The following is a 20,193-nucleotide window of genomic DNA, read 5'->3' on the forward strand; positions in this document are numbered from 1 at the left end:
TAATTCCCCAAAAAAAACTCAGTGGCATTTTTCTTTGCAGATTAACTACAACGTTCCTGGATAAAATGGAGAAGCAGATACCTGAAATCCAAAATAAAAACAGAAAATTTTGGAAATCTCATCAGGTCTGCCAGCATTTTTAGAAAGCGAACGGAGTTAAACTTTTCATGTTGAAGCCATTCATCGGAGATTTTTATACATATAAGAAAATCTTCAGCTGTAAATATTGTTTCTCCTTCCACAGTTTGTGTCTGGCCAGCTGAATATTTACAGAATTGTCGGGTTTTTACAATATTTTCCAGACGGAATTAGTAAAAATGTTATTGCTTCCAAATACCCCCCCCCCGTCAAGAATTACTTGCATTTTGCCACTGTGTGTATGTGCCGGTGTTGGGGGCGGGGGGGGGCAGTGATAGTAGTTGGAAGTGAACGTTTTGTTCTTCGATCAAACCCAGTCAATCTATTCGGAAACAACAGGAATTCTGCAGATGCTGGAAATTCAAGCAACACACGTCAAAGTTGCTGGTGAACACAGCAGGCCAGGCAGCACCTCTAGGAAGAGGTGCAGTCGACGTTTCAGGCCGAGACCCTTCGTCAGGACTAACTGAAGGAAGAGTCTATTCGGACACAAGATGAAGGTGTCGACTGCCCATTTCCCCTTATGCTGCCTGATCCGCTGAATTCCTAGAGCGCTTTGTGTGTTTTTCGTTGATTGTTTCCTCTGAAATCACAATATTCCTGTTAAAGCCCTAAACCCTAGAGTTACACGCCAATTAGCTTTCGTTTCAAAAGTCATAAACTAGTTTATTTTTCTGAAAACGTTTTGATATACAAATGAAACGTCCATTATTTTCTACCCGAAACGGCCCCAACCAAACATTCTCGACCTTTCCACACAATTGCCTTTGTTGCGCATGCGATTCCCGCACCGTCGCATTGCTGCTGCGTAATAGTACAACATGGTGAAGGAGCGAGACGGGACTTTCACGCTTCAATTGCCCAGCCCGTCCACGAAGAAGTTTACGGATTTTGACCTCTCTTAAACTGTTACGGGACAAAGAACGACATTTCGCGGATCATCACCAGCGAACACGAATCCATCAGACAAGAAGAAGTAGTTTGAGCGTCGGTGTTAGAGTGGCGGCGTCATTGTTTCGCGAGCGTGGGGACTTTTTGCTGTGAAAATAGTGCGGGCCAATCGTTCTTATTCCGGCCGCCATCTCTCCGCGAAGGGAAGGCGGATCTGGAGCCGCGTCGCTTGTTGTTAACGTGAAGGGGAAACGGTGGCTCAGAATCGGAGCAAATCGTGTTCGCGCGCCCCTTGTAACGGAGTGTGGAGGAAAGTAGACATCTCTGTGTGGTAGTGGGGCTTGAGGCTTCGGGCGGAACCTCGAATCGGGGCAGAGAGTGGAAGGAAAAGACTCCCCGTGGTGGAAACGGCCCGGAGTGAGTTAAACCAGCAGCAGGAAGATGGCGGCGTCGGTCGGCGGTGTGGCTGACAGCACAGGTAGGAAAGCCCATGGGGAGCTGGGCGTTGCTTTCCTCGGAGTGATCGGGTGTACTGACCCTCTATGAAATAATCAGAAGTCTTACATCGGTGCTGCATTTCATTGGTGGGGTCAAAACTATAGTTTATTAGGGTAATCTTCAAGGAAGCGGGGATAGTTACCAGCAAAGAAATAGGCCTGAGGACTGCGTTGAAAGTAACATGATACATTTATATACCCAGCATTGGTGTCGTGAACATGTAAACTGTTTCGAAAAAGTTCCTAGTTATCTATACCATTTAGAGGAGTTTAAATAAATGTAGGTGGAACAAAACCCGATGAGGTAGCAATGAAATCTGTGGGTCGGTGAATACGGTGAGCTGGTGTGTTTTATAAAATTTCAGGTATCCACAGCCCAGTACGAGAATATTTGTAGATTTCTATGAACCAGAAACTTAATTTGGTCAATGTTTTAATAGATGGAAGGAGAATAAGGAAATTGAAAGAGGCTACTTGAAGTATCTATGGGGGAAATTGGATTGGGTCAGAAGAATGTTTGTTTCTTAAGGGCTGCTGGAGTTTTGGGTATTGCTATTGAATGTTGCCTTTTAGCTCTTTGAGCCGACAGGGCATTCAGTAAAATTATGATTGATGTGATTGTACTTTCAACTCTGCAGTCCTGCCTACCCTTAGAGTTTTTTCAGCTCCTTGTTTATCATGAAACTGTATATTCCGTATAAAACTATAATTATACAAGTTGGACTGTTAGACCATAAGGTGTAGGAGCAGAAATAGGCCATTCAGCCCATTGAGTCTGCTCCACCAGTCCATCATGGCTGATCCTGAATCCCACTCAACCCCATACACCTGCTTTCTCGCCATGTCCTTTGATGCCCTGGCCGATCAGGAAATGATCAACTTCCGCCTTAAATATATGCATGGACTTGGCCTCCACCGCAGTCTGTGACAGAGCATTCCACAGATTTACTACCTTCTGGCTAAAACCATTAAGAGCTGAGTTTACAAGTTCAAAGTAAATTTATTATTAAGGAGGGCAGAAGATGAAAAGCTGCAAATAAAAAAAGTAATGATAAATAAATAAATAAATAGATAGATAGATAGGCAGGCAATAAATTCTGCAAACATGAGATGAGTCCTTGAAAGTGAGTTGTGGAAACATTTCAATGAAGGGGCAAATTAAATTGAGCTCAGGATCCTGATAGTTGAGGGGTAGTAACTTCCTGAACCTGGTGGTGTGAGTCCTAAGGTTCCTGTATCCTTTTCTGATGGCAGCAGTGAGAAGACATGAAGACTTAAGGCTGTAGGTGAGAGGTCTGCAATTAGCAAAAACAGCTAAATGATTTAGGAGCTCTTCATCATTTGAAATGTTTCTTTTAAGTTTGTGGGTGAATGTTTCATTCTAACTGTTAGCAGCCCAGATAGTTGTTTGGGGATTTGTGGGAGTAGGTTGAGGTTTGAACAAATGAATTTTATGGCAGAAACTATTCTGCTTTGATCATCCCAGTTAATGGGAAGCAAAATTATTGTGGCTGTATAAGACTGAAGAATGGAAAAAATTAAATGAGATTTTCCCAATTGAATGGCAGGGTGGTTAATGGAGAAGAGTGTGGTTAAACATATTAATTTCCTTAGAAAAGGAAATGTCTTATTTGTGTAGTAATTTTAAATTATTGTAGATACTTGCACAAGATGGCTTCCTCATCCCACTATGCATGATATATGAAATACTGTGTCAGTACCATTGTCACTAATGTTTTGATGTGGTATAATCCTCAAATGCCTCATTGCATCTCTTGAATTGATTTAGAATCTTGATAATTGCACTTTAACATAACTGACCTAATTCTGTAATTTTGTTCATGCATACCAAATCTTTTTAAAGATGTCATATTTTCTTGGAATCGGCATTCTTCTAGAATAAAAGTAGCAGGGACCAAGACCAATCTTGCTTTTGTGTACTCTGTGTGATGTTTAGAAGGAGGAAATGGGTTCAGAAATAAAGTGGATTTAATTTTGCTTCATTAGTAATCTGTCCACTCAAGACTGAACTTGCTTTTTGGTGTGGAATTTCCCTATGTCATAAGTTACTATTGTGGAAGTTTTTCAGGGATTTTGTGATAATAGGGTTTCCTCAATAGGTTGTGATAATGATTCATTAGGTTAGTATACTTAGGTTGTTTCAAATACTGTATCAGATATTGGGCTACTTGTGTGAATTATAATTGTAACTAAAAATTGAGCTTTTCCAAAATTCTATTAATTTTAATTTTGTATTTGGCATATTTTAGAGATTTTGAGCTCATTTGGCAGTTACAACTTAGTATGTTACTTTAAAAATTGAATTAAACTAATTTGTTGAGGGAAATAACTTTCATCTCCTCTCAGTATGGGGTTTTACTGCAGCAAAAATATTGGACCAAAATTATTCTTATCAGTTTACTGATTCTCTGCTGTTTACCTCCTGAAGGCTGAACTTGGTTAATCGCTTCTCACCTTTGTGTGAACATGAAGTTGCTATTTATTTACGCCAGGATGAGTGCTACTGATTTTGCTCTAACATTTGCTTGTTGCAGGTCAAACTTTCTTTGGAGTGGATTGGCCCAACCTATTAATAAATCATACTTTGCCTTCATGTCTTAAAATTTTTGATTAAATAATGCCTATGTTGCTTTGTATGCCCCTAATAGACCAGTTCTCCATCGGTTTCGCTCTGGCATTTTCTCAGTCAAGTTCTTAATAGGAACGTTGTTTTGTTTTGTCTCGAATATTACATTTTTCTCAATAGGTTGAACCAACTTGTTAATTGTAGAGCACTGATTCTTACAATACTGATTCTTACAATAAACTGACTCGCCATGATAATGGTAGGAACAAAAGGTGAAACCAGTTTCTTCGTTTAAAGTTTAGCCGTTAGAATAACCACACTGAAGAACGTATTCACTTTTTTGAATCTTTACTATATGTAATAGCAACTGGACCCACTCTTCCTGTAACCCCAAATTCCTTCCTTTCAGAAGCTTAACAGGTTGGTTTTTATATGCTATTGTACTACTTGAGTATATCTTGCAGCATAACAGCCTGCTGTCATTTTTTAAGTTGTTATTTTGACAATTGTCTTTATTCTACATCTCCCTTGTTTGCGAATGAACAGTTCACTCTTTGACCTGAAATATTGGTAATTTATTTCCTTCCACAGATGCTGCATGACCTGGTTTCTTTCAGCATGTTGCTTTACAATCCTCTGACTTGTTTCATACGTATTTGACTCCCAGTCCTGCCCTTAGGCTTAAGTATAAATTTTAAAGCAAGCACCAGCTAGCTTGTTTTTCCTTTCATTTTGCTTATCATTCCAGAAGTGACAAATGTGCATTCCTTTCAGGTCTGGCAGAGTTGGCACATCGTGAGTACCAAGCAGGAGATTTTGAGGCAGCCGAGAGACACTGTATGCAGCTTTGGAGACAGGAGCCTGATAATACTGGTGTGTTGCTGCTGCTCTCTTCCATTCATTTTCAATGTCGCAGACTGGACAGGTAAGTTACAGCATGTACGTATTTCCATTTCAGAAGCCCTCCAGGGTTTTTTCAATACAGAATGTAGAACAAAATTCTTTTAACAATTAACACTGTAATATAGTCAAAGTAAGATTTGCTATTTTGCACTTTTAGGATAAACTTGTTGGCAAATGAGTTCAATGATGACTATACAAACTGCATCTGATACGAGGGGATCTGTGGGTATAGTCATGAAAACCCTGTTCTACCAGGAATTCTTTTCATTTTAGGTCTGCTCACTTTAGCACTCTGGCTATTAAACAGAACCCGATGTTGGCTGAGGCCTACTCCAATTTGGGGAATGTCTATAAAGAGCGAGGCCAACTTCAGGAGGCTATTGAGCATTATCGGCATGCTCTCCGGCTAAAACCAGACTTCATCGATGGATACATCAATCTGGCAGCAGCATTGGTCGCAGCAGGTGATATGGAGGGAGCCGTACAAGCCTACGTATCTGCTTTGCAGTACAATCCTGTAAGTTAGCACATGCTTTTTGGTTATGCGGTAACTTAATCACATTCATTTCAGTTTATTATGCAAGTGTAGTAAACTGCCACATTTTTTTTAAAGAAAGATATATCAATAAGCATGATAGAATGATGTACATTTGAGCTTGGGAGAAAGTGACTTGTGAATGACAGCAGATCTTGGATAAGAGTTGACAAAAGAATATTTAATGACAAAGGAGACCAAAAGTGAGTGCAGATGTAATATTTTTAGTAGTTCATGCCCATAGGTTTCAGCAAGTTAGTGCTAAAAATAGTCTGTGAAGCAATTTTGGAAATTGGGGATTTTTAAATGCAGGTTTAAAAGATGTTTGAAATGCAGTTTCTTTACTACTGCACATAAGACTTATTCTAATCATTTCCTGTAGCCTGAGATTATGAATGCTTGTCTCCATGAGAGGAGAATGTTATTACAACACTTGCAGAGTTAATTTTGAACACCGAACTGTTCAATAAGTACATTTAATGTCAGAGAAATGTATACAATATACATCTTGAAATTCTTTTTCTTCATAAACATCCACAAAAAGGAGTGCCCCAAAGAACGAATGAGTTAAACATTAGAGCCCTGAACACCCCCCCGCCATGTATAAGCAGCAGCAAGGCAATTCCCCTGCCCACCACCACCACCAACAAAAAAGCGTGCAGCAAAACATCAATAAAGACAGACTTGCAGTAGCCTGTAAACTACTCATTCAACCAGTAATTCAACATTACCACAGGTGCTCGCTCTCTCCTTCCCTAATAAGGGAAAAAGAGGTGTCCCTGTTTCAAAGCAAGAAGGGAGACGTAACAAACAACTCGCTGATTTATGATGTTAAAAGTCTGTTGCGTTGCTTTTGCCGAGCTCTGCACCCAGAGTGTTGGCCTCAGAAAAGCTCAGGTCTCTTGAACGCACAGCCAACGGGAGCTAATCCGCTGCTCCCAATATTCCGTGTTCTCCCATGACGCCTCAGTCAGGAGCACCAGCTTAAAATCAGCCCATCTCCAGAGCCATGAAAATCCGGTGCCCTGAAGGCCCATTAGTCTTCTAGGCTGCGCTCTTGGGATATCAAAAAGCAGCTGGTCGTGAGACCCTGAGAGTGTGTCCCATTCCCACAAAGAACCAAAGTCCGAGTTTAACTCCAGATCAGGGTCTTCAAGGGAACCTTGAAAAAGAGCTGTTTCCAAAGATGCAAACAAAGGAGTCGCCGTTCAGTGCCATCTTAACTTCGCACTGCCCCTCATCATTGTTAATGAAACATAGCTAGCAGGAAGTTGACTAAATGCAAGACTTTTAAATTCATTAAATAGAAACATATTGTTGTAAATCTTAAACAACAGGAATTCTGCAGATGCTGGAAATTCAAGCAACACACATCAAAGTTGCTGGTGAACGCAGCAGGCCAGGCAGCATCTGTAGGAAGAGGTGCAGTCGACGTTCCTGACGAAGGGTCTCGGCCTGATACGTCGACTGCACCTCTTCCTACAGATGCTGCCTGGCCTGCTGCGTTCACCAGCAACTTTGATGTGTGTTGTTGTAAATCTTGTTGTTTTAATGTAATATCTCAATGAATATGAGGAAAGCAAAGACCACTTGCAGTTTAATGACTCTCTGTCAGTGCTGTCCATAATATCCACATGTGAATAACCTCCTTGTTAGAAAAATAAGTATTTCCAAAGCTATCTTCTATTTGTCCTTTTTAGTGGAGTAGTAGGATTCTGGAGGAAACTAAATTGATGTGTTGCAGTTTTATAACCTGGTAATTAAGTCCTACCTTAATTAATTTATTCAAAAATATGAAACTGGAAACATTGCACAGGATATATTGATCTTAAGTGTTTGTGCAGAAGTGTCTTAACTAAATAATACACAGATTGAAGGTTCTGAGTGCAAATATTGCACGTAGATTGTCAGTAAATTGGTTGAATGTTCGGAACAGATCTGGATAGAACAAAGGATCATACAGTTTGGAAGTGTTTTTTGAAGAAACATTAGTTAAGGGTGATTTGGGTAGTCATTTCCATGAATTGTGAATAAGCCTGTTACTCTTCTTCTGCAGGATTTATATTGTGTTCGTAGTGACCTAGGGAATCTCCTTAAAGCCCTTGGTCGCTTAGAAGAAGCTAAGGTAAGTGTTTTTGTTGGTATTTGGACCGTATTGCAACGATTAAATTCCACACGATTCATGATAGCAATCTATTATTCTGACTGGTTAGAAACATTGACTGGATAGTAATCAAGAAAAACGCGTAGATACACACTTTAGCACCAGAGGTGACCAGAACATTCTGACTGAACAAGTATAGGAAGAAAGTAAGACTTGAAGGCGCTTCTTGAAAAGATTGGCTGAAATGGTCTGACTTGGTGTAGACTGTTTCATCCTATTTTTAGTCCTGTCTGTCACTGAGACAGATGTTACGTACTTCACTATATCCTCCCCTAGTGCAGACCATCAATGTGAATGGGAAGAAAGGCTGCATTAGCACTTCCTGAAGTTGCCAATTAAGTCTGCAAATTTTGAGTTTTGTAGTTTATTTTTCACTGCTGGTTTGGTCTTGATAGGTGAACCGATATACCAGATTTGCTCAGTTAATAAGGTGGCTTCTAGCAGTTGATTTTTTTTTTTCTCTGATATGGTTTAGTTATGGGTTCAAAGTGGTGTTAATCACCTGTGTTTTAAAGTCTCATTGTTAATGTATGTGTATACAGATATATGTAAATTTTACTTATATGTATGTGTGTATACATACATAATTGTAACCTTTTTGGAGCGTTAAAAGCCACCTTATGAAAAGCCACTGAGGGGCAAAGAATGTGAGGAGAAAGGGACCTTGTCCAGAGTCCCTCGACCTGCCATTCTGAGTCCCGCGCGCTTGCAAAGTGGAGTGTCTGCGCAGCGTAGCTGTCCATTTGACTTTGTGTATGTGTGCTTATTGGGGGGGAGGAGGGAGGGTTTGTATACAGGGGGTGAAAGATCTTTGGGGTAAAGAGAATTTCAGCCCACAGGCCGTTGAATGGAGAGCTAACATTCAGTGCATTCCACTGCAGCTTCAATCTATATAAAGTGAGACTGCGCTTGCTCCTGGATGCTGACTTCTTTATTTCAGCGGTGGAAGGTTATAGTTAGCAATTTCGTATGATGAAATATAAAAATGAGATTTAATTTCAAGGTCTGATCGGTACATTTAAAAGACGAAACCAGCAGATTTGCAGAATAGTTGGGTTCTAAATTAGAATTAACTCTTGTAATAAATGAAGGCCCTTTCTTCCTTGAATTTGAGACTGTCTGGCACATAAAGGGGTTTACATATAACCCACCTGGACCCTCATGTCTAGGTGCATCTACAATTTGGTTTAGGGATTTTTTTTGTTTTTTTTTACACTCTTTTAACTATTTTTGTTTTATTTTCTATATTTTTGTTGGGTGACTCGAAATAACCTGACTCAAGTTTCACAAAATTGGTGCTGTGATAATGTCATTATCAGATGCATTTATATATTACAGCACTTCACATGCATGACCTGAATCTGAACATTTGGACTACATTTGAGTATAAATGTGAAATTGCATCTGTTTCTTTTCTTTCAGAAGATTGCATTTTAGAACAAATCCAGGAATATGTTGTTGGATTCTTTACTAACTATTTTGTCTTTCTTATTTGTCTTTTTCGTTTTCATGATTGATATTATACATAGAAGGTTTCAGGCGGGTGAAAGCTCTCCCCTGTAGGTGCCTCGCTGACCGGAGCTCGAGGCCTGGATCTAGGGGTGACACCGTCTGCTCTTCCCACCATCGACTACCTTGAAAATGAGATGAAATAATGGTAACGGGTTTGTAGCACTGCCACAAACAATTTGCCTCCATGCCTGAGTTCTTCTGTCTCGTGGCTTCCAAAAAGTGTCTAAATAATTAAGTATTTTATATTTACTTTTATAAAATGGGAAAAATTGTAATTTGGAAGAAAGAATTTTCAACTTGATACATTTTTTAAAAGTAGCCACTGTCTTAGAAAAAAATTAGTTTTAAAAAGTAAAATTGGCAATAGCTCTACAAAGTACCAGTAATGCTTCTAACTACTGATTTTGTTAATTTCTTTCCTCTTTGTTTGGTTTGCAGCGTTCTCTACTGATAATGCGCTGTGAGCCTGCAGTGACGCATAGGCTGCGCCGCGATGCGCCTGCGTGCGCCGGCGTTATTCAGTGGATGGCTGGCTGAGTGTTTTACCTTAGATAGTTCTGAATAAGATGAGATGTCCAGGTTGTTTTTGGTCCCAGTTAATCTCGAAGAGAATCAAACACAATGTCTGCCGTGTGGCTTTGAACAGCTACCAAAATAAAGTGGTGTACTTTTATTTTAATTTTCTATTTCTTCTATGAGTTAGCTCATGTTTTGTTTTAGTGCTCTTGAAATGGTAATATTTAGTTTTAATATTTGGATTTCATGTTAATTTATTTCTTCTTGGGTTCAATAAAATTGGAGTTATGTAGTTTACTCATGCCTGGACAAGTTAGCACCTGCATCTCTAGTGATTCCTTTGTTGCCATGCCGGAGGTAAGAGGTGCTACGGACTACCTATGGTAAAATCTCAGTTAGCTATTTACCTTTCTGCAGTTTTGCGCATGCGCATGCGGTGCGCTGTGCTGCATTTTATTTTTTTAATTATTTTTTTTCCCCAAATCTGCGCCTGCGAATTGCTGGTGTTGCCGCTGCAACTTGTTGCAGAGCCGTGCATGGCACACTGGCAAGAGCGCTTTGCATTACAGGGACCTTTTATCCTCATCCTGCACTGTCATTTGAGGTTGTGCACTTCATTCTGCAATATATTTTTACATATACTGGCAAAGTCTTTTTCTAATACTCTCAAATTTGCTTGTTAATGTGTATGATGTTAACCTTTCAAAATCCTTTGTAAAATGAATATTGCTATCAGTGAAGCTTAAATTGATTAAAGTGTTAAAATTTGTAATAATGTCAAAAATACTGCATAATTTTTTTGGGTGCAGTAGTGCTGAAATTAGGCCGTTGAAGTTTTTTTGGTAGAGAACTGTGCAAAAGTCTTATATCTGGTTGTGGAAGAAGTTGAAGTGGTAGAGTCAAATATTGCTCAACACTACATAACTGAAAAATGCCTGGCTGTATGTGGGTTGAGGTTTTTTTTTGCGCATGCACTCATGGGGCCAGTGAGCGAATTCAGCGCTAGCCTTTGCTGCAGGTTCACTTTTGTCTGGTTTAAGAATGAATGCTAATAAAGTTGTTTTCCCTCTTTTCAATCTTTGTTACAAATTTCCCATCCCATCTTTCTGGTTCCCTTCTCCCTGCCCTTGCCTTGTTTCAATTAAACTAATTAAGGCTTGTTACCTGAAAGCGATTGAAACTCAGCCCAACTTCGCTGTTGCCTGGAGTAATCTTGGGTGTGTGTTTAATGCCCAGGGAGAAATCTGGCTAGCTATACACCATTTTGAAAAGGTAATTGATTACCTTTTGTCTTACCACTGTTATGTATTCCATCTTAGAAGCTGTTTTGAAACTTATTCATGAGCTGGTTGCATTGCACTGAAAGATGAGCACAGATGCATGCCTATGTTAGATTGATCATATAGCTTGTCTTGTAGTTTATCAGTTTTTATCAGTTTTATCAGTTTTTTCGCTGTAGAGTAATAATTTTGGCAACTCACATTGAAAAAGTTGATTAGAACTTGTATTTTGCAAAGTTTTTATATTGGAAGCACCTGTCCTTTGTTCAGTGATTAAATTAGTAAGTATTAATGTTAGCATCTTATGAAGGATTATACAAAAAACTTGGAGATTGTTCTTTAGAGGCTTTGTCTGATAATCAGAACTTTTCAAAAGGGGATGTATTTGAAAACATCTTAAGATGGTATGGTGGTGTGGGTTTAGGTAGGGGATTCCAGAGTTAGCAGCTTACTGAAAGTATAGTTGGCGGTCATTATTAAGTGTGGGGAAAATTGAGAGTCTGGAAGAGTACTGGTGGGACTTTAGAGTTGGATGAAATTCAAAGCCCTGCAATAATTTCAGAATAAGGGCAAAAATATTAACATTTAAGGCACTGCTTTCCAGTTTGTAGGGATGGTGTGTCAAACTGCACTGAAATTCAATTTTATTTTTGTCATAGATATGCACATGCAGGGTATAAGTGTGTGCTAATTAGCTTTATACAGCATTACAAGAGAAGACAAAATGTTAACTTACACCTGTGCAAAATAAACATCACAGTGCTAGTAGAAGAAGGGGGGGATGGATTCAAGATAGTGTTTTTGCTATTTATTTGAAGAATAATTGAAGGGGGCATAAAATATTGGATATTGCATATATCCCATGGGTATCGACATTTGGATTTGAGTGATATCATCTTGTAAATGGTCAAAATGGGTCAACTTAGAGGAACAAAACAAAAACCTTTGTAGATCAAGCATCATCATTGGGAGAGAGAATTTTAAGTTCATGGCATTTAATTGGAATTGAGAATTGGCAGGTGTATTACATTGAGAAGTGTGTGAGGTGCACAGCATGTATGGACTAGGGATTATTGTGCATTATTTCTGGGTGAGAGGGAAGCAAGAAGATGAAGGGTAGTTTCGCTATTGTATGGTAAATTCCTGTGGGAAGCTCTGCTGGTGGAAATGGGGGGCGGGGCTGAGTGTGCTTGTTGATATGTTTGTATTGGAAGTGTTAAAAATTGAATCTTGTGTGCAGAAGGTGAGTGAAGGAAAACCTTAGCCTGGTTCTGGGAGGAAAAACAGGTGAGCAGAAATGCAGTAAGGTGTAAAGGTGGTGTCGTATGTGGTCGTGGCTAATCCTCTTGGGGAAAGAAAAACGTATCTGATCACTAGTACAGAAGGTGTTGTCATGGGGTTAAATCAGATGAAGAGAATAGAATTGCCGTTGCAAGAAATTTGATGGTAGAAAGTGCTTCAGAACTTGTTCCTTACCTCTTAGATGTTGGTAAGTATTATTCCCAAAGTAGTAAGGACAAATTTCCAGGGCAGTAAAGAATTGTTCTTCACATTCATTTCCTCCCATGTAGCAACAAAGTGTGTGCTTCAGAAGTAGTAAAGTTACTGAGCTTTACTGTTGTAAGCAAAGTTGTAGAATTTATTCTTAGCGTTTGTCTCTCAGTATAAAAAGAATTTTTTATTAAAAAGCACAGTGCTATTATATGTCTCAGTGCACTGCAAGACAGTCTTCTGATGTTATATCAATCAGATGTTTTTGAGAACTGTCAGTTTATTTTTCTAACCTCTTCTGGTTCCTCTGAATTTATTTTTGTGTTTATTGGCTTTGTGAACAGTTTGTACGGTTTTCTGAAACAAGTCCAATGAAACTACCTATTTAAACTACAGTCCTGAATTTCATTTTTAGTTTACTTCTGGGTAAATCTTACTGTGGCTCAGAAAAGTAGGCAATGCTAGGTAAATCTGTCAGCCACACACATGCTTATAAATGCAATGTCAATAGCATATTTCTTTAGGTACCATGGAAAGTTTGAACTAAGTTCAGTATTTGTTACATGAAGTATCATCTGAAGTTCAGAGTTTGGACTACAGGAGCAGATCATAGATTTGTATTTATTTAAGAATTTTTTTATACATTGGACTTTTTAATTCAATTCCAGGCTGTTACCTTGGATCCAAACTTTTTGGATGCTTACATCAACTTAGGAAATGTCTTAAAGGAGGCACGCATTTTTGATAGGTGAGCAAAAAAATCTAAATAAATTACCCTGAAGGTAATTGCAGGCAGTGATTGCTTGTAATTATTATTGTGTTGGTGTTCTTTTGAAGTTTTTATTAAGTTACTGGTACTTCAATAGTTTTACATTTTGCTGACTCTTCCTGCCACTCAAATCCCTAGGACTTCCAATTGAAGAGTGGAAATATGTTAGGAATGCTCTGGAACCTTCCATGTCGATACCTGTTTTTACTTGAAACTGAGTTTCAATGTCATTTGAGAGCGGTTTAGCTACTTTTATTTAAAAGCAATGTAGTAACATAAATGTACATATCCAGTTTATTTGGAATGCCAGATGTTACATTTTTTGATCTAAATAATATTTTAAGACTTGTTTTCCTTTCAGCCAAGTTGATTACAGGTCATTAGGTGATATTGTTCTGGCTGAAATGCAATCACTTGAGTGTCAAATGAATAGCAAGGTGGTTGTTATACCATATATTGCTGCCACTATTTTTTTTCTGCCCATTTGGAGTTTACAGTTTTTAGTGGCATTTGGACAGATGTATGTGTGGGCAAGGCATTGAAGGATATGGGTCTAATACAGGTAAATGTGATTAGTGTAGATGGGCATAGAGGTTAACATGAATTTAATGGGCCATTATGCCTGTTTCTGGACTCGGTGACTGCATTAGGCTACATTTTATGATGCTTACTGGTTACGAGCAAAGTATTTTGACTCTAGAAATGGGAGTACAGCAGAAGGTGTCCTTGTGAGTCACAAGCTGAACCATCGAGTTTTAGGACCGTTGAATAGCAGATAAACAGAATTCTATTGTATGTAGAAATTCAGATCGTATAGTTTATACAAAAATTGAAGTATTGAATGGTTCACATTTATTAGAAAAGTAAATACTGGGTACAATGCTGTATCTTGGAGAGTATTCAGATAAAGTTACTGAAAATTGCCAGGAGTTCATTAAAGAATTGTTTGTATTTTCCTAACTACTACAGATTTGGGTTTCATGTTTGCCTAGTGTCTCCTAGTCTGCACTTAGTTTGTCACCTCAGCCGGTGATGTAGTGAAATTTTCTGGCATTTATTCAGCTCTTACCTGCCGCTTTTGCTCCAGGGTTAAATCTAATGAAGGGATAAGTCAATCTGTTTTTAAGGAGAGTAAAAGACTTGAAGTGTTCATGAGTAATATTGTCTGTGTAACTTACTGACCTTCACCATTTTGTTTAGATGATGCTGGATTTTTCATCTTCAATGACTTTTAATTCTGTTGTTCAACAAAGGAAATTCTGAGGTCCAGAATGGAAATGTCAAATATTAGATGAGATAGAGTGGGGGGAGAGGGGTGCAGTTTTGAGAAGATTTGTGAGGCAGGTTATTTTGACAGGTCATAGGTTCCTAGATCATACTGCAAGGGGAGGGAGATGGTAGAAGCTGCGAGCTTAGACATTTAAGAAGCATTTTGACAGACGTATGGACATGCTGAGAATTGGGTGATACAGATCATATGGAGGCAGTTGCCAGCAACCTTGTGGGCTGAAGGTCTTATTGTGCTGCATGGTTCTTTGTATAACATGTGCCAGATCTTTGCTCACTCAATCTGTTTATATCTCTTTTTCTGGGCTCCATATGTTTGTTCTCTTGCAATTTAACAGGATTCCTCTGTTGTTTTAACCCAGAAGACTCTGAATAAATGTTTGAATTTGGGGGGCATTTGTAATTTGAAATTTTTTGATAGTTGCCAACTAGGCTGGATGGCATGTCTTAGATAGCTGCTTGTATTTTTACATTTGTGCAAGGTGCTAGACTTTACCATTGGTAATGGTAAATGGGTTTGGCATGATATTTTATTAATTATTGTGATACAGCGCAGAATAGGCCTTACTGGCCCTTCAAGCCACGTTGCCCAGGAACTCTCGATTTAACCTTGCCCTATTAATCATGGGACAGTTCACAGTGACTTTGGGAGGAAACATGCACAGTCATGGTGAGAAGTCCTTAAAGACAGAGGCTGGAATTAAACCAGGTTGCTGGTACTGTAAAGTGTGCTAACTATTATGTTACTGTGCTGCCCAGGGTGCAGCTGTTAAAAGTAAGTGGTTTCTTAGCATAGTTTTGAGTGTGAGCAGCTAGTTGATGATACCAAATCCTGATCTAGTTATCCTTCAGTTTATGTACCAATGGCACTAAAATAATTAAATTATAAAGAAGATTGGGGTTCTGTTGCTTATCATGTTTTTTTTCTTTCACTAGGGCTGTGGCTGCATACTTGCGAGCTCTAAGTCTAAGTCCCAATCATGCAGTGGTCCATGGAAATCTGGCTTGTGTCTATTATGAACAAGGACTGATAGATCTTGCCATTGATACATACAGAAGAGCTATAGAGCTACAGCCTCACTTTCCAGATGCCTACTGCAATCTTGCCAATGCACTAAAGGAGAAAGGAAATGTAAGCATTTGAGATAAGTGTAATATTGTTGGCTGTATGTTACACAAAACAATTTTCAAGCAACTTTCAACTTCAAACTATAAATTTAGATTTTTTATTGGATGGCATTGTGGAATAATGCCATATAATACAAAATGAGCAGATGGGATGAATTATTTAGCAGAGAGCAACGGGGAAAAAAATACACTGAAGGAATGGTGTAGATAATGAAAAGTTTCCTTTTATTTACAGTAGTTCCGTATGCCTATTTCAGAATGCCCTCATTTTCGCTAAGTTCGTATCAGATTAAGGTCTGATTTAAATAATCCTCTAGGCCTTGAATGTGTTTCATCCTTTGCTTCTGGGCTAGTAATCTCAATATTTGTGCTCCCAGAAGAAATCTCTGTTCATAATCTTCAAATAACCACCGCTTTGAATTGTGATCCCTTAGTTGTAGGATCCTCTTCTATCCACTTTTACAAAACAAATTGCTAAACATCCTTGATCTTAATGAGTAGAATGTTTTCTCATAGTTCTTTTTGGATCCATTCTGTCCAATCTACAGTGAATCCTTTATTTGGGACTCAACCCTATTTGTTTCTATTGCACCACTCCTAAGGGAAAAGTGTAACATATCTCAAGACCAAATATCATTGGTGATTAGCCACAATCCTGACACAGTTTAATTTAATTAGATGTTATCTGAATCCAAATTTCTGTGTACACTACATATAGTCTTGTGCAAGTTTTCTTTATTCTTTTTGCCAAAGTTGATAATGTCATATTTCCTTCCATTATTCTACGTTTGCAAACCTTGTCCATGAACCTTTCATGGATTTCCTTGCAACTTCCTTTTCCATTTGCTCTATGTAAGACAAACAAGTCAATAATATGGTTTGTAAATATTTAAGACTTCAGTTTGAAGATGATTCTAAGATTTAAAAAAATTAAAACTGCATGTGCTAGATATCAAATGAAAATACTGGAATTGCTTTGCAAATCCAACATCTAAAAGGAAAAATTGAGGTTAACATTACAGGTCAAAGACCTTTTGTCAGGAGTCCAAGCATCCGGTAGCCCTAAAACGTAGACATTGTTTTTTCCAGAGGCGTTTGATCTCAAAGTTGTTTGAAGATTACTGTATCTTTTTACTTTGTCTATCCATCAGTCCTCACCCATAGGAACATGATACCTTGATCCTATGAACTCTTGTCTTATATGAGGAATCCAGTTGAATGCTCTTTGGATATTCAAAGACGCTCTTCATTGGCTCCCTTGTATGTTCTGATAATTGTATGAAAAGATACTTAGTGAAATATTTTTTTCAGAAAAAGCACATAATCACATTGCATAATCACACAACACTTTTCAACTTGGTATTTTGTCGCTTCATTTCAATATTCTATTCCTCATAACTATTACTTGGCTGACCAATTCTTCTGTGGCAGGTTGCTGAGGCAGAAGAATGCTACAACACTGCCCTCCGCCTCTGTCCCACCCACGCTGACTCTCTCAACAATTTGGCTAACATCAAAAGGGAACAGGGAAACATTGAGGAAGCTGTGCGACTGTATCGGAAGGCTCTGGAGGTAAGTTTGTGTACTCTGTATTTGGTGTAGTATTTCTAATCCTATCAGAATGATGCTTCCTTGTATATAATAAGTGGTTCTGGATTTGTGGAATTCTTTGCACTTTTTTATCTGTCACCACACAAAATAAGGAGCAGAACTTGACCATCAGATCCTTCCAAGCCTGCTCTGCCGTTATATGATAGTGCATTTGTGCAGGCCTCAGCCTCTTTTCTGTGCATGTTCCCCAGTATTGCTAGTTCTTTGTATCAAATATTTATCCACCTTTAGTTTAAACACTTCTGATAAAGCAGTTATATCCCACTGGTGCTGAGAGCTGCTTAGATTCACCCACACTGAGACGAAATTACAGTGCATTTTAAATGTATGTTCCTTTGCAATTATGGCCTTTTGATCGAGACTCTCCCACTTTCCGACATCTATCCTGTGACGTTCCCTTATAATTTTAGTTTAGAATGAGGTCGCCCCTTTTTGTTTTATTAATACAGACCCAAACTATTTTGTGTCTGTATGGGATAACCCTCTCATCTCAGGAACTACCTGGTGCATCTCTTTTGTACTGCCTGCAATGTTACTCTATTTTGAGGTAAGGTGACCAGGCTATGTTGAGGTTTTGGCAATGCCTTCTCTACAGTTGCAGTAAAACCTCTTGTTTTTAAATTCCTGTCCCATTATATTAAGGCTAAACTGCTATATGTCTTAATTTGTTGGATCTGGCTGCTCCCTTTTATGATTCATATAGTAGAATACGTAAATCCCTTTGCTCATTTGCAGTCTTTTAGATAATCTCTTAATGGTTTCTCTTGCTGAGGCACATCACTTTACACTCCCATTTGCCAGTCATCTGCCCACTTAAACTCAAATTGCAGAATCACTGTATCTTTATCACAACATGCAGTAGTGCCTATTTCTATATCATTGGCAAAACTTGTTCACTGTTCCTTCAACCAGATCATGAACAACTGTAGGCCAAGAACTGGTCGCTGCAGTACTCCACTAGTTACTTCCTTCTCGTTTGAAAAGGACCTATTTATTCCAACTCTCATCTAACTTTTCAAGTAAAGAAACTGAAGCATTTTTTTTTACAGTTGCTTGATACCACAAGGCTACTAAACAGCTTCCTCCCACAGGCAGTCAGACTGCTAAATAGCTGCTGTACCTGACTCTGCTTTGGACACTTAAAACTTGATTTTAAATGACATGTGGCTGTTGTGTTTTACTATTTATTGTTATGTTTATTATTTAGTGTTGTGTTTGTTATGTTATGATTGCACTGCTCCTAGGAAGCACTGTCTCATTCTGCCCTGCAGAGCTGATGTACGGTTAGAATGACAATAAAGTTTTTTGAATCTTGAATAATCATTTGAGTGTAAGATCAATGAGGAAAAATGAATTAAGTTTGCACTTACATTGTCCATAATCTTATGGCAGAATAGTATTGAGGAATTGGGTCTACTTTTGATTTTGTGATGCTGAATAAAGGTAATCCCATCTTTTATTGATTACTCACTCCCTTGCTCTCCAAAACTCATGCGCCCTAATAACGTTTGTGAAAACAATCTAAAATTGAAAACAAAGATGAACAAAATACTACTGTATGTCGGCACTACTTTTGAGGTTCTTTGATTTGTGGGTTTGTCATTTTGCTTTTTTGAACTTTTCTAATTGCACTATATTTGTAATTTATACAATTGCTGAAAATATTTAAATGAAAGCTGAGTGATTGTGATTTTTTTTTTGGATATCATAGGTATTTCCAGAATTTGCAGCTGCCCATTCAAACCTAGCCAGTGTATTACAGCAGCAAGGAAAACTGCAGGAAGCATTAATGCACTATAAGGAGGCTATCAGGTATTTCTTTGCACAAGGTGCCCAGCATTATGCATCAGATACATTTTCTTGACCTCAACTGCGTTTTATGAATTGATGATTGAAGAATATTAGAGTATTTTTCACTGAACAATTGCAGTTTATCAGTGAATATTTGGTCAATATTCATGGATGTGGGAAACAATGTTATAGCACAATATATAGATGTGATTTAGATTTGTTCAAAATATATATATTTTAGTGCCAACTTTTTAAGCCATGTTGAGAATTGTTGACTTTCTGGAGCTCATTGATTATGTAGCTCAGGAAAATGTAGTGAACTTCATTATATTTAAGAATCGGGGTGGATATTTGTTAATGCACAAGGAATATGTGGAGAAGGTGGGAATGAGGACTGAGGTGTATAATGAGCTCTTGATATCACATTGAATGGTGAGCAAACGTTTGATAATGTAAGGCATAAAATTTAATCCAAAATGGAAGTATAACTGCTATTTATAAATTTAAAACATTGAAATTTTATTCTGTTGGCTCTAATAATTGTAAAGTGTAATTTGAGTAATTATTCCATAAGTGGGGACAGAAAGGGGAGTCGGGTCAGATTAGGATTTAGAGACTGGGATGTGAGGGAATTAGAGGAGAGGCTGGAGTCTAAGCTTCTACGCCACATTTGAAGGCCAGCGATATGAACGTCATCAGATGATGAGCTGACAGACCAGTGAGAAGAAGGCTGGTGGTGGTTTGTCACTTGTGTTCTGTGTTGTTCTGCCGAGCTTGGTGGCATTCTATATTGCTGCTGGATTGTGTGGTGGCACTTGTGAGCTGCTTCCAGCACATCCTTGGGTGTTGATTGTTAATGCAAATGATTCATTTCACCATATATTTTGGTGTGCATTTAGTGATATATCTGAATCTGAAATAACTATCTGCAGACTCAGAGTGGAATAAAATTGAGCCAGATGTAAATTGTGAAAAGAGATAAGGAATGCTTAATTTGTTTTAATTCCCGACCTAATCCACATTGTGCAATATCAAACCTAGATTAATGCAAGGAACTAAAGTTAATGGAAAAGTTAAACTTTTGTTCTAAATA

General features: G+C 38.4%; 1 protein-coding gene across 2 annotated transcripts in view; it reads left to right on the top strand.

Moving 5' to 3' along the window:
* Positions 1-919: 919 nt before the first annotated feature.
* Positions 920-20,193, top strand: part of LOC134353028 (UDP-N-acetylglucosamine--peptide N-acetylglucosaminyltransferase 110 kDa subunit) — a 48,693-nt gene continuing 29,419 nt past the window's right edge. The window contains exons 1-9 of one of the 2 annotated variants that reach the window (XM_063060828.1): positions 920-1,507; positions 4,888-5,038; positions 5,290-5,533; positions 7,608-7,676; positions 10,899-11,015; positions 13,183-13,262; positions 15,507-15,702; positions 17,130-17,270; positions 19,021-19,121. In XM_063060828.1, coding sequence (XP_062916898.1) covers positions 1,471-1,507; positions 4,888-5,038; positions 5,290-5,533; positions 7,608-7,676; positions 10,899-11,015; positions 13,183-13,262; positions 15,507-15,702; positions 17,130-17,270; positions 19,021-19,121 — 1,136 coding nt within the window. In that variant the 5' untranslated portion in view covers positions 920-1,470. Of the gene's footprint in view, positions 1,508-4,887; positions 5,039-5,289; positions 5,534-7,607; positions 7,677-7,788; positions 9,373-10,898; positions 11,016-13,182; positions 13,263-15,506; positions 15,703-17,129; positions 17,271-19,020; positions 19,122-20,193 lie in introns of those variants that run through there. The other variant, XM_063060829.1, reaches the window with a different exon arrangement.

The sequence above is a fragment of the Mobula hypostoma genome, chromosome 10 (assembly GCF_963921235.1).
Source record: "Mobula hypostoma chromosome 10, sMobHyp1.1, whole genome shotgun sequence".
NCBI classification, from domain to species: domain Eukaryota; kingdom Metazoa; phylum Chordata; class Chondrichthyes; order Myliobatiformes; family Myliobatidae; genus Mobula; species Mobula hypostoma.